Here is a 13118-nt window from a genome sequence, read left to right as displayed (position 1 = left end):
TGTCACTGCTGCTGCTGCTCTTGCTACTTCTGCCACTACTGCTGCTGCTATTGCTCTTGCTGGTGCTACTCTTGCTCCTCTTGCTACTTCTGCCACTACTGCTGCTGCTCTTGCTGCTTGCGTCTTTGTTTCTTGCTTGCTCTTCTTGATCATTCTCATCTTCATCACCAGCCTCTTTACGACGAGGAGAAACAGCAGATGATGAGGAAGAGGAGACAGCTGAGGAGGCAGATGAGCTGGAGGGATGTTTTACATCAGGGTCTGCCCCAAGCTCTGTAAGCACAGCGTTTTCTTTCTTTGGAGGTCGCTTCTTCTGGTGTGTTTTATTTGCAATCTGCAAACACAGTCCAAGAGGTGCAAAAGAGAGAATACATCTGGTCCTGTTTTTACAAGGTAAAACTTCTGTGGGTGCCAGACAAAGCTAGGTTCTCACATCAGCTTTTCAAGAAAAAACCACCTCCCTGCCTCACTCCCTGCAGAAGCTGCAGAATTCCCTCACATCCACTCCATTCAGCTGAAATCCAGCCCAGCAGAGCCCTTGCTGTGCGCACCCCACAGGAGCAATACCTCAGCATGGCACCTTTCAAAACAGCCCCATCCCTTCTTTGCCATGCCAGATTTCCACACTGAGCTTCAAATTCTTGCCCTCATTTAGGGGAAAGTGTTCCCCACTGCCATACTCAAAGTCACTTGCCTTGAACACATTTTCAATGCCTAGGATCTTCTTCAGTTTAGCTTGAATGTCCTCATACAGAGATGATTCACCCTCTTCCTCAGACTCTGTGTTTACTTCATGAATTATTTTGGAAGCTGCTCTGGATCCTGCCTGTATCTCCAGCTGAATTTTGTCAATATCAGCATCTGTTTCAACTACACACCAATTGCACACATTAGAAAGTTACACCACTTCAAATAGCACTGACAAGCCTAAGATGCTCAGTATTTTACCTGGGATCAAGACTATTTTAGCTTCATGTTCTCCGATGAGCCTGTGCAAATACGTATTTTTTAGGAAACTGGCATCTCGTGACCTTCTGGAAAAGCAGAGCTGACACCTAAGATGATGCAGCTTGATGCAAATGTCTCTTTTATGAGTTTTCCTTCCTGTGACGTGGCGAAGATCCTCTTGAGAGCTATAGGCATGTTTCCTTGACGTGCTGTCAGCTTCTCGCTGCATTAGAGATGAGTATGTGAATACCACCAGGAGTGTGTCATAGGCAAAACTACAGACATCCATTACAGAGAGGGTAAATATTACTATATAAGCAAAAAAAACCAGGTTACCTTTGTGAAATCCTCACTGGAAGCTCTATCTGATGGTTTGAAAGGTTCTTCCACAATATTTGATGAAGCATCTCCTGGGAGAATTGAGGTTCTCTTTTCAACACCTAATTCTCCTAAATTTCTTGATACAGCAAAAGCCTTATGTCTGTTGAGATATGTGGAAAAAATGATGAATTATTCCAAGCCCTTGTCTCTGGATTAAATACATCCTTGTCAGTATCATGTGACAGCACTGAAGTAAGATATTTGAACACAGGGATTATATATGAATTTAGAAATAGAAATGTTGAAAACAAAAGTGTTCGTGACAAATACAATTTTCTTGTATTACAGGAAAATTCTCAAAATCTAGATAAATTTAAGTGACATTTCCAAAACATTAAAAATATTCCTTCAAACATAAAAATCCAAATCCTTAAAAGATAATAAAATAATAAAAAATAATAACAAAAAATAGTAAACAATTAAATATAAAATTTACATTGCTAAATAATTTAGGTATCTTCTGATTATTAACTACTGTATTTTTCTCTCTCTTGCTTTATCCCAAAGGTTGTGCTACACACTGAAGAGTCACTGCCTATCTAGAGACCTCTGTGGGAGGCCAGTCAATAGTGAACTTTGTCAGGCTTCAGCAACACACAATATTCTGAAGTAATGCTACCATACCTTCCAACCACTATCTCAGTTTCCTCGTGGCATGGATTTGTTTCAATCTTAATATTTTTCAGCTTCATGTCTATCTTGGCATCAAACTTGATTGGCACTCTTGTCAGGATCTTGCCTTGAATTTCCACGGCTTGTTGGAAGTATTCCGTGTTGACACCCATTGTTGCAAATTTCTGTATGTATAAGCTGAAACAGAGTGCAGTAGTCAGGTGTAAGAAAGGTGCTCTTCTTACACGTGTGGTTCTGCCTTCCCTTAAAGATCTCCTTCATATGCAAAGCCTTAGAAAACCTGCCATACCTGGGCTTTATGTCAGAACGAATCTGCACAGTGGATTCAAGCAACTGTGAAGGTCTAAAATCTCCAGATAAAGGTGGGGTTATCTTTCCATCAACTGCAAATGCAAGAACAATATTTAAACATCATAAAAATGAAAGAAAGGGGTCAAACATAAGCAGTTTTCACTAGGAGGTAGTGCTTTTGTTAGTGCAGCAAATATGGCTGGAAAACAAGAGAGACTTTGGGGTACATGACACCTTTTATGATTCTGAAGAATACTGAAAATATAGAGGAAGCTGGTTACATAGGCAAAGGTTCTGAGGCAACATATTGAAAATGAAAATAAAAATACACTAAGAAAATGAAGAGTTGACCCAGATTGAAAGTTTGATAATTAGTGTAACATCAAAATTTCAGAAACATGGGAAGTCAGAAGACAATGCAGAGAACAGGGCTAAACAGCCTCTGCTCTCCAATCTCTCCTCACATCAAGTGTGAACATCTTGTACTGTGGATCCAAACCCAGACATTGTACTGCAGTTGCAGCCACAAATGTGCTAAATAGAGAAGGAAATCATTGTCACACTGGCTCTGCTCTTGCTTCTGCAGCCCATGACACAGTTGGCCTTCACCACATGAGCACACTGCTGGTTTGTTGTACCAGGTTGTCCTGCCCTCCCTGCACAACTGCTCTCTGCCTGGGTGATGCCCAGCCTATACAAATGCATGGGTTATGCCATTCCAGGTGAAGGACTTTGAATTGCCTTTGTCAAATTTCACCACACTTCTGTCAGGCCATCCTCTCCAGCCTCTTAAGCTGCCCGACAGTGGCAACCTGACCCCCCACTGCAGCAACTGCTCCCACCAACTCAGTATTAACATTTACACAGATATCCTGAGGTTGCCTTTTTTTACAAAGTTTAAATTTTAAAAGAAGACAATGAACAAGTGCCAGTGCCAGAGGAACATTTCTCGTAACAAGTCACCAATTATATTCTCAGCTGTTGACTAATCTTGGAGATCAAGGGTCCAGACAAGCTTCACCCATCCATCCAAACTATGCCTCCCCAACCTGACTACAAAATTGTTATTTTTAAATAAAGAATAAAAATTCCAAACACACAGAAAATACACAGAAGGGGCAGAGCTGCAAAGATGTTACTAAAGCAAACTAACAAATTAAAAACCAGGAGCAGCAGAGTGGGTATGTGGGAAAGCACAGGCTTTCCATGAACACCACCATTCCTTACACGGTGTCAGCAGATTCTAGAGTCAGTTTTGCCTAATTTAAGTCTGCTGCACAGCTCACAGTGTGATCACTGAATAAACTTCTTGATGAGGATTAGCACTTGCATACTTTTTCTTTTAAAAGAGAGCTCCAGTCTCTTTTCACAGGCACTCTTCTCTTCCTGCCTTCTTAATGTTACTAACACTTCTCTTTTGATTGTTTTTTATTTTATCTCTTATATTATCTCTTTTATCTTATATTATCTCTTTTATCTTATATTATCTCTTTTTAAATCAACACTGAATCCTGCTTAGCTTGTGTGTGTTATCTCGCGAGAGCCACCTCTTTCTACCCATGTCTGCATCAGCTCCCCAGGCAGCTCTTGGTTTTTTGGTCATGAATGTTGTGGCCTCTCTCTCTCTCTGGTTTCCCAGGTTCTCATCTCACCTTTTCTGTCTTCAATCCATTCAAAGACAATGCACAAATCAGTGCATCCAGCTTCTCTTCAAACATCTTCACCGCCCCACCCTCCAATACAAAAATTGGTTCTCTTCCTAACTTCCAACTTTTCTAACTTCTGGCTCTCCACTTCTTTCTCCAGCCCCCCTGAGCCCCTGTCCCCCTGCTCCGAGGTGGCTCAGCCGCTCTCTGGGTTCGTGACTCACCGCTGAGCGCAGCGCGGGCCAGGGCAGTGCTGTAGGAGCTGTATTCCAGAGGCAGGCCGGTGCAGGTGGGGACGATGTAGCGCAGCTCTCCCAGCCACACCGCCTGTGTCCACTGGCCCGCAATGCCACTGCGCAACTGGCCCCACAGCCTCCTCAGCACCGAGCTCCTGTCAGCAGGTTCTACAACAGCCTGCAATCAAACAGATCCAAGGGGTTGGGCAGCGAAGTGTAACACCGTCCAATACTGCAAAGAAAAGTAGGGGGCCCCGATACCTTCACAGCCTGTTGTAGGACTTCCTTATTGATGTTGACATAGGCCAGCTCTTGGCCAAAGAGTTTAAAGTAGGCTGATATCAAAGGGGTTTCTGTTGGCAGCTCCTTCCATCCCAGCAGCTGGAGAACAGATAAAGAAACAATTTTCTTAATGCAACATGTCACAAATGATAATTGATTCAGGTGACTAAACCCATCGCTGGCCAAGCTGCCCCTTTCCTTTGTACAATTTCCAATTGAAAGTAGCATGATGGGACTAATTCAGACTTTCCTCCACCACTGAGATGCCCACAAACATTTTGTATCCCAATACAATAACATTCACATGCAGGGTCTGGGCTGTTAGTACCACTAAACCCAGTTTGAAAGCACAGGAAAAAAAAAAAATCTCTTGAAGACAAGGGCATATTTTTGTAAATTAGGTGAGGTAGATGAAGAGAGAGAGTAGGAAGCCAGCCAGGCGTGTGACACACTGTGCTACAATGCCTGCCACTCCCTTCCCTCCTGAACTCCTCCTGCAGCCACCTCTGAGGTGGGGAGAGTCAGATCAAGTGACAGAAGCTATTGCAGCCATGGCAGATGTACCCTGCAGTCCCCACTGCACATCCCACCTTCACAAAAACACTTGAGCTGACTCCTAGGAGAATAGTTTACCCCCTGACACGGGGCTTAGCTAGAGTGACAAGCATCACCGATGCCCCCTCACCTAACTCACACAGTGTATTACTGAAAATACACACCGCTTTTCCAATCTCCTTTATCTTTTTGTATGTGGAATATTCAGCAAACGGGATATTTCGTTTCATGATGACATCTGTGAGGCCTTCCACACGGACACCAGCCTACCAAAACAGCATGAGGAGCAGTCTGAAACATGCTTACAGAGAGGAAACTTTGTGAGCAGTTTTAGTTTTAAATTTCATTTGATTTATCATTGACTTATGTAAATATTTACCTCCACCAAATCAGCCACAGACCCTGCAGAATATGCCATCAGCTTGGAAATTATTGCTGATGGGAACATCGTTCCTGGGCTGTTGATTACAAAGACATCTCCAGCAGCACCAACTTTATAGTTATCTATGGCAAAAGTAAACAAGAGACATTTTTTTCTAACCATTCTGGTTATCATTCAAGATCATATTTCTGCAGCTATTTCCATTGTCAGCTCTAAGATACAGTACTAAATAAAATCCAACTGTTTAGGCAGAAATTATTAAATGGCTACCCTAAACATGTGAGTCTCACATTTAATTTCTCACTGAAACAAAGAATGCCATATTTCTCCAAAGGACTTAATATTTTAAGAATGGATTTCTGAAATGCAAGTTTCCTGATCACCGAACCACTCACCAAAGTAACCACCAACACGTATGACCTTGCTGTAGCGATAGCTCAGCCTGTCCAGTTTGGGAGCCAGCAGCTTAAGAGCAATATTGCAAGCTGAAGATCTAAACAAAATGAGAGAGGTAATAGCATCCAGAAACAAGCTGCAACCTGTCACTAAATAAACTGACTTCAGTTGTCAGCACATGCAGAAGATCATTATTTGCAGAAGAGCCCGCTTGCTTTGTTCCTGTCCCTACTCACATGTTGTACGTGTATGGCAAGCTGCTCTTGGACAAAGCCTTCATGTGGGAATACACAAAACTGGCCACTTGCAAATTGCTCTCCTTCATGGCCACATTGGCAATGGTTGTTATTAAGGGAAGGGCAGGCCTTGTCTCAAAGATAACAGCACAAGCTATCATCCGCAGTTCGGGGGAAAGCGACTCGTCAGCGAGGATCTGGATGAGATATCCCTGCACCTGCAGAGACAAAAGAGTGTCTGGGGTTACCAACAACTGAAACCATTTTTCAAACTGTAAATATGGGAGAGGGGATCATTATCCCTGCAGAAATAGATTTCCTGATCTGTTTTTAATTTTTTTAAAGTTCCACATAACTTTACTCATATAACTGAAGGGGCCACGGTGGAACAACCCCATGGAGCCAATGAACCCAAAATAAATGTCCATCAATGTACTGAGTCAACTGTGACAATCAAAAAGGCATCAGCACTGCTTTGTGCATTACTGACATTCAAATATCAGTGAACATCTTTGGAAGAAAAAAATGCAGATAAGAAGACAGATTCATTATTTGAAGTAACTCCACTGACTTGGTGAACATGCTTCACTGTTTTAGACCAGTTTTAAAAGAGTTCAGCAGTTCACCAAAGACAGTCAGAGTGAATGGTTTCTCATGTAGGTCCTATACCTAAACCATCTGAAAGGTGGGAAGTCTTGCCTACACTTTCTGTCACAGCCTCAGTGTGGGGTCAGTGGTGACTCATCCAACCTCAGGGGAAGGGTCTAGAAGAGGCAGAGCAATGCTGACATTTGGACTAAGAGTTTAACAGAAAGTGTCTCTCCCTCCTGACTACAGAGGCAATTTAAATTTTATATCTGACTTTTGGTGGCTAAGTGTCCACTATATATATTTAGCACAGGGCTTAGTTGGTTACAACAGATGATAAAAGCAACATTTCTGATATCCTTCCAGAAGATTCCTAATTAGCTAATTATCATTCCACCTCAGCAGAAAACACCAGCTGAATGTAAAACTGTATAGTAGGGTTCTTAAAAATAATATTTTATTTTTTTTTAAAAATGCTGAATCCACACACGCCACCCTAAAAATCATTATGTTTATGGTACATATTCTAATTCACTAAGTAAAGAAAATCTGCCAGATCCTACATACTGTTTTGCGGTCCTTCCAAGCTATTTTTCTCAAGGCCATTACGGCATCAATCTGAATGTGGATGGGGATATCAGAAGCACTGGATGAAAATATGGGCAGGAACTTCAGGATGCGCTTGATGCTGGCTGGTTCTCCCACGTTGCCAATGCACTTCAGAGCTAATTTCATTTTGTCCTCACGGCCCCTGCTGATTGCTTCATCTGCCAGGTCATGGATGGGCTGTAAACAAAGCACAGTTCAACCTTCTCACTTTAATGTGTACCCCTTACCCACTGAAAAGCCTACCACAATAAACAACTGGCTTTAATAAAATCACTCAGTGGTGATCCCTCTCAAGATTTTACCCTGGCAATATGAAAACTGTATTTTGAAAGATGAAGCAAATGACTGCATTGATAAAATTATTTGATGCCACTGTTCTGAAGAAAATCTACAAAATGCATATTTATATTTCCAGTCACCCTTTATATACTGCATCTTAAAAGAATGTAGCTAATATAATGAACATTACTAAGCTATTAAAAAAAATAAATAAATAAACTTGGCAAAAAGCCTCCCACCTGCAGAGCTTCTTTAGGACAAGCTGAGGTTTGGGAACAGTATCTATTCACCACAGAACTGTATCCCAAGCTGGCAAGTTGTTGAAGCACAGGATTTTTCTGGATTCGAGAACTTGTCACTAAATCCTGTGAAGAGGGAAAAAATTAATTTGTCAGTGCTTCACAAAGCTTTCAGAGCAGGAAAATAATGAGATCTTATTTGAAGGGATCTATTTCAGAATGATTACTGTTCTCATCCAAACAAATTAAAGTAGGTTGTAGACATTATATTTGGAAGCTTTACCTAGGAGTTTAATTCCCCACTAGTTTATACACATATAAGCTAACATAGCTACATTTTGATCTTCATCAACTGAACGTATTAAGAAAACATTAAGATTATGGATAAACATCAATGCATAAATGGAATATCTCTAGAAAAACGTGCAACTCAATTATATTAATGATGCCTTTACACTTTCCCTGTTTAAGAATATTGGCTAGAGATGGCAAAAATCCTGTTAAGAATAAAAGGTTCATTATTGTGCCAACGTATTTGATGTTTGCACTAATACTTTTCCTGCAGCATTTTCCACTTCATGAACTAGTTTGTAATTGAAAGTTTCTCAAGTAACATAACACCCCAATCATCATTTGTTTCAGAAGAGATTAAAAGGACAAAGCTTTGTCTGTAGAAGGCATGCTGCGTGATCTCAGCAAACTAAAACGGGAATTATTCCCAGAAGCTCTTACAAGAAAAGGGCTTTATATCAATATAGAGAAATGAAGACATAGACCTCTCCTCTAATAAATGCTACGCCAAAACAAATTCATGGGTCAATGTTTCCACAAAATTAGTGTACACAAGAGGAGAATCCAGCCCCCAATGTGCTTAATCACAGGTTGTTGATCATCATTCCTTTTTTTGGTGAGACAGGAAAGATTCACATGGCTTTACTCACTGCTGCTATTGAAACAGTGTGTTCATCAGCCTTTGTTAAATGGAGAGCAAAGGGAACACTTAGAAGAGTCTGAAGGTAGCTAAGGTCATCACTTCGGATTCTGCTCTTGAGGAATTTGAGTGCTTCTGTGGTGCCTGTCGCAGAGACTGCACTCAGCAGCCATCGCCTGCAAACAGAATTTTTAAAAATCCTTCATTTTAGCTCCAAGTTCTCACAAAACCAGAAGAGTTCCTTATAGGTCGATACAATGAAATACCTGTAGCGGGGTTTATCTGAACATTGTCTCCAGATGGATTCAAGGGTGTCAGAGCTTGCTGTGCGGCAGAGCTGGACGAGCTCCAGGAAACGGTATGGAAGATCATCATGGAAATCCTGTTGGTTATTCAGAACTATGTGTTGCAGTGTTTCAATTACCTGTTACAAAACACAAGATAGAGGGCATACGTAGTTACATTCTTTGGAATTTACAATCACTTTTTTTTTTTCCTTTTTTAATTTGGAAAGCAATTTGGAAAAAAATACTCTACCCGTTGCTCAGGGTTTTTTGTCTTGATGAGCTGCACTGACATCTGTGGCAGTACTGCTGGGAACTGGTATCGAAGGCCTCCATAGCTCTGCACAGAGATGTCTGGGGAGCTCCCCCGTTCACTCCTGACCTCGAGCAAGGTGAGTTGTTGTCTGTCAAGAGACAAGTGCACAGGAGAAAGGCATTATCTCTCTTCACCTTGTTTGTTTGTTCAGTGATACTGCGATAGAATCTGTTTTACTCTAACATTTTTTCTTATGCAAACCTTTTGCTAATGAGTAAAGCCTTCTATCTAGAACAAAATGGCATTGGAGTAATCTACAATGAAATTGTTTCTGAGGAAAAGCAAAATTGCTGTTTGCTGAATGAGAGCTACTGTAATGAATGATTTTATTTCTACATGCACCATCTTCCTGCTGACACTACAAATTAGCCCCTTTTCAGAATAAACAGAGCAGTAAAGTTGCATTCTTATGGTAGAAGCAAAAAAACAAGCTTTTCTCATTCTCTTCCATATAATTGTAATGCCAGTTTGACCAGGGTACAGATAAAAAATGGTCTGCTGAACTTTTTGGACTGTGGAAACTCCAAGTGCGATTACACATCTCCATTCAACTGCTGTGGAGCTCAATTCTCATTTCACTTAATTTGGGGGGTGAAGGGGACTGACAGAACCTATAATTATTCTCACTTTGTGAAGCAAGCCCACGTCCCACCTACTTTGCTTCCGTGACAGCGACGCCGGTGGGTTCACTGAAGGGTGAGATCTGGTACACCTGCTGAGACACCACCTCTGTGATCAGGGTGCCACTGTCTGACTGCTTCAGCTTGTAGGAGAAAGCCACAGTCCCTTTGATGATCCTTTCTTTCTGTAGGAGGACAGGGAGACCCAAAGCGTGAATGGAAACACAACGGCCACACTTGTATTAGGAAGATCTTTTCACATCTCACATACCTTCATGTCAACAGGGCAGGGATAGATGTAAGCCATCCCAAGACTCTTCACCACTTTTTCCTGGCAATTATTTTGGTCTACAGTTTTGGTCACGGAGACTCGGCTGTTCTTCTTGTCTTCCTGGATGACATACCGTGTATGGCAAACACCTCCAATCCCAGCCTGGCAGAGGAATACAGAAAATGAGATGCACAGTTATATCAGGATTTCACCATGTGAGAAGTTTCACTTAATGAAGATTCTCAATGAAGCTGTTACTATGACATATAAACATTCCTACTGAACTAAATAATAGGCATGTGAGCAATACTCAGGTGGAGTTTAAAATTAAAAAGTAATTAATTAATATCAACAATTAGCAAATAAAATTGGTCAAGTAGCTGTATTATGGAAGCCATATAACAAATAAATTCATGGATAATAATTCTTTTTCTCCAAAAAACCGCATGTTAAGACTTAAGGACAGATGTCTTAGGAAGAATTCAGCCCAGATCATTTGTCAAACACACATGCACACATTCATTTCTACATGAATGAAAATCACCTTTTTCTTACTGCAAACATACAAAAGTAGATGCAAACAGACAGTAACCCAGAGGAAGACCAACTAAAGAGAATAAATACATCCTTTCAGCAAAATAGTTTTAGAATGGAAATAAACACACCTCTTGCAATTCATACACATTCTGTGACTTCTTAATGGTTATCTGTATCATATTCAGTATTCCTCTCACAATGTTAATGCAAGTATCAGGGCAGTTTTCTGGGCCATAAATGTTTCCAACCCGTCCACTGTTGTATTCAAACTTGAAGGGCCGGGTAAGGCATGAGGAAACCATCTGGGTGATTTTGGAAGATCGAGTGAATGGGTCCCTGGGCCAAATGCCATTGTATTCCTCAAGTTGTGGGGAGCGGATCTGGGAGGAAATCAAGATACTTAGGTGAATAAAATCACTTTGGTACTAAATATGCAAACAGATTGAAAGAAATTAATATAACCACTAGTGAGATACTCTTTTCTTCCAAATGTAGGCTTAGAAAATCATAGAGCAGTTTTTGTCTTGTGCTGACACTATTGTAAAACCTGTGCAAGTCCTGTCTGGTCAACAATACTGTTTTATCTTATAGAAGCAGTTAACATACAAAATTAAAGTCTCCCTTTTTTCAACCTTAAAATAAATATTCTGCTTTAGATTTAGCATTTTAAAAGCTTATATCATTCTAAATGTAAAAAAAAGATGCAGTTTTAGAATGTGTCCTTTGAACTTATTCCTATACAACTTTTTTTTGGACAAAACTAATTACTACATTTGTTAGTTATTTAAATCAACCAAAATATTTTAACAATGAACAACATAGTTATAAACACTAAGAAACAATGTAAATAAGAAGCAATTTCAGTAACTTTGGCAAAGTTACTATCAGCTTAGGTGCCTCAGAGCACAGGCTAGTGCACACCATACAAGAATTTCAGGACAAAGTCTATAGTGTGAAATGCAGTCCCTAGCCCCCAATACTGAAAGAGCTACAGTTCAACACAGCTGGTGAGAGCTGTCAATGAATTCAGCATTCCAAAAAGAACCTCTGATTTGTAACTGAATTAAAGAGGCAAAAGTATATTTCTGAAGTATATTTATTTTTAATTGAATCAGGTCCTATCACCGCTGACAGCAGAGGCATGATTTCACACGTACAGATCTTGTACTGCATTATTCAAATACTAAACATTATTACATACTCCTTTTTGATGATTTTCACTTTTTAATCTCACCTTTATCACGTATCACTTCTTATCCTTAGGTTTTATCACTGCTTAAGTTTGTGCTTATCAGTTGCCTTCATGACAATGATTTTACACACCTGAGTCCTGGCTTCCCACAGGAAGTTAGAAATCCCACAGGAGTTAGAAATGAGTGCTAAGACTAGAATCAAACCTTACAGTAGGCTTAAATGCTGTTTAGTAATTTTGCCATTCTCTAGCAATTGTACTTCCTACATGAAGTCTTGAGGAACAGCGACTACAAACAACTTCCACAACAAACACAGGTAAGTGACTCGTCACCTCTGAAATGGCAGCTTGCAGACCATTCTCTGATACCTACAGTAACAAGTGTCTGGTTGTGCTTCCCACAGATTTCCTACACCCCAGATCAGCCAGATGCAATTACAGCTGTGATCTTAGCTTACTCTTGCACATTTAGGAGATGCAGTACCTTGAGGAGGTAGATGTTCTCCGACAGCCCACTGATCTCTAGTTTGCTGCTCAGGCGCACACCAGCTTTGGCTAAATTCTTTTCTTGAAGCCCATTCAACACCCAGCCTTCATAACTGTACAGGTAGCTCTTTCTGCTACTGAATCCAGGATCTGTGGGAAATAATAACCATTTTCACAAGACTTGTAAGAGTGCTCTAATGAGTAGAAATAACAGCAAGTTCACTGAAAATGGTTATAGAAGGAAATTTACTTACCAATGTCAAACTTCTGACTACCTACAAAAAGAGATGAAAAACCAGATAAGTAATGTTCAATCTAGATCCAGTCACTGGAACCAAACTTAAGGAAAATTTGGAAAAGGTGAAGGAGGGATATGTAGACTTACCTACAAGGGTGAGCACTAGTGCAAGTATGATTCCCCTCATAGTGAAGGTGAATGGGGCTCTGCCAGACATGGTGAGACTTTTATGGAAGAAAGCTCAGGAACACGTGGCTGTGTTCTGCTGAATTCTCAAGTTTTTTATCAGTTTATGTAAACACTTCCCTTTTTGCAATCATACTTCCTCTTCAGACAGAATAATAGAAATCAAGTCGTACCGTAGCATCTCACTGATTATCTCATAAGCCTTTTGCTCAATTGTTTAAAAGTTTCTACTTATCCTAGTAAGTTTTACTAGATCATTTACAATAATTTTACAATAAACACATTACTTAATTTCCTAGGTTGTGTCACAGCTGGCTGCTGATATTTGGTCCTGCCACAGATTAGGTTGATTTTGC

The 13118-nt window shown here is 40.5% G+C and overlaps 1 protein-coding gene across 1 annotated transcript in view; it reads right to left on the bottom strand.

Moving 5' to 3' along the window:
• LOC107208432 (vitellogenin-2-like) overlaps nt 1–12820 on the bottom strand; it is a 23610-nt gene extending 10790 nt beyond the window's left edge. The window contains exons 1-23 of the mRNA XM_033516475.1: nt 12724–12820; nt 12593–12613; nt 12337–12488; nt 10789–11040; nt 10124–10285; nt 9889–10037; nt 9170–9320; nt 8899–9056; nt 8643–8808; nt 7702–7827; nt 7142–7360; nt 5987–6204; nt 5750–5847; nt 5352–5476; nt 5137–5238; nt 4397–4516; nt 4124–4313; nt 2252–2345; nt 1954–2139; nt 1285–1429; nt 949–1171; nt 695–870; nt 78–334 (exon numbers count right to left, since the gene is read on the bottom strand). Of these exons, the coding sequence (XP_033372366.1) occupies nt 78–334; nt 695–870; nt 949–1171; nt 1285–1429; nt 1954–2139; nt 2252–2345; nt 4124–4313; nt 4397–4516; nt 5137–5238; nt 5352–5476; nt 5750–5847; nt 5987–6204; nt 7142–7360; nt 7702–7827; nt 8643–8808; nt 8899–9056; nt 9170–9320; nt 9889–10037; nt 10124–10285; nt 10789–11040; nt 12337–12488; nt 12593–12613; nt 12724–12793 (3560 nt within the window). The 5' untranslated portion in view covers nt 12794–12820. The remainder of the gene's footprint in view (nt 1–77; nt 335–694; nt 871–948; nt 1172–1284; nt 1430–1953; nt 2140–2251; nt 2346–4123; nt 4314–4396; nt 4517–5136; nt 5239–5351; nt 5477–5749; nt 5848–5986; nt 6205–7141; nt 7361–7701; nt 7828–8642; nt 8809–8898; nt 9057–9169; nt 9321–9888; nt 10038–10123; nt 10286–10788; nt 11041–12336; nt 12489–12592; nt 12614–12723) is intronic.
• Between the last annotated feature and the right edge of the window lie 298 nt (nt 12821–13118).

This window comes from Parus major, chromosome 8 (assembly GCF_001522545.3).
Source record: "Parus major isolate Abel chromosome 8, Parus_major1.1, whole genome shotgun sequence".
Taxonomy (NCBI): domain Eukaryota; kingdom Metazoa; phylum Chordata; class Aves; order Passeriformes; family Paridae; genus Parus; species Parus major.
This window is presented reverse-complemented; position numbering and strand designations above follow the sequence as displayed.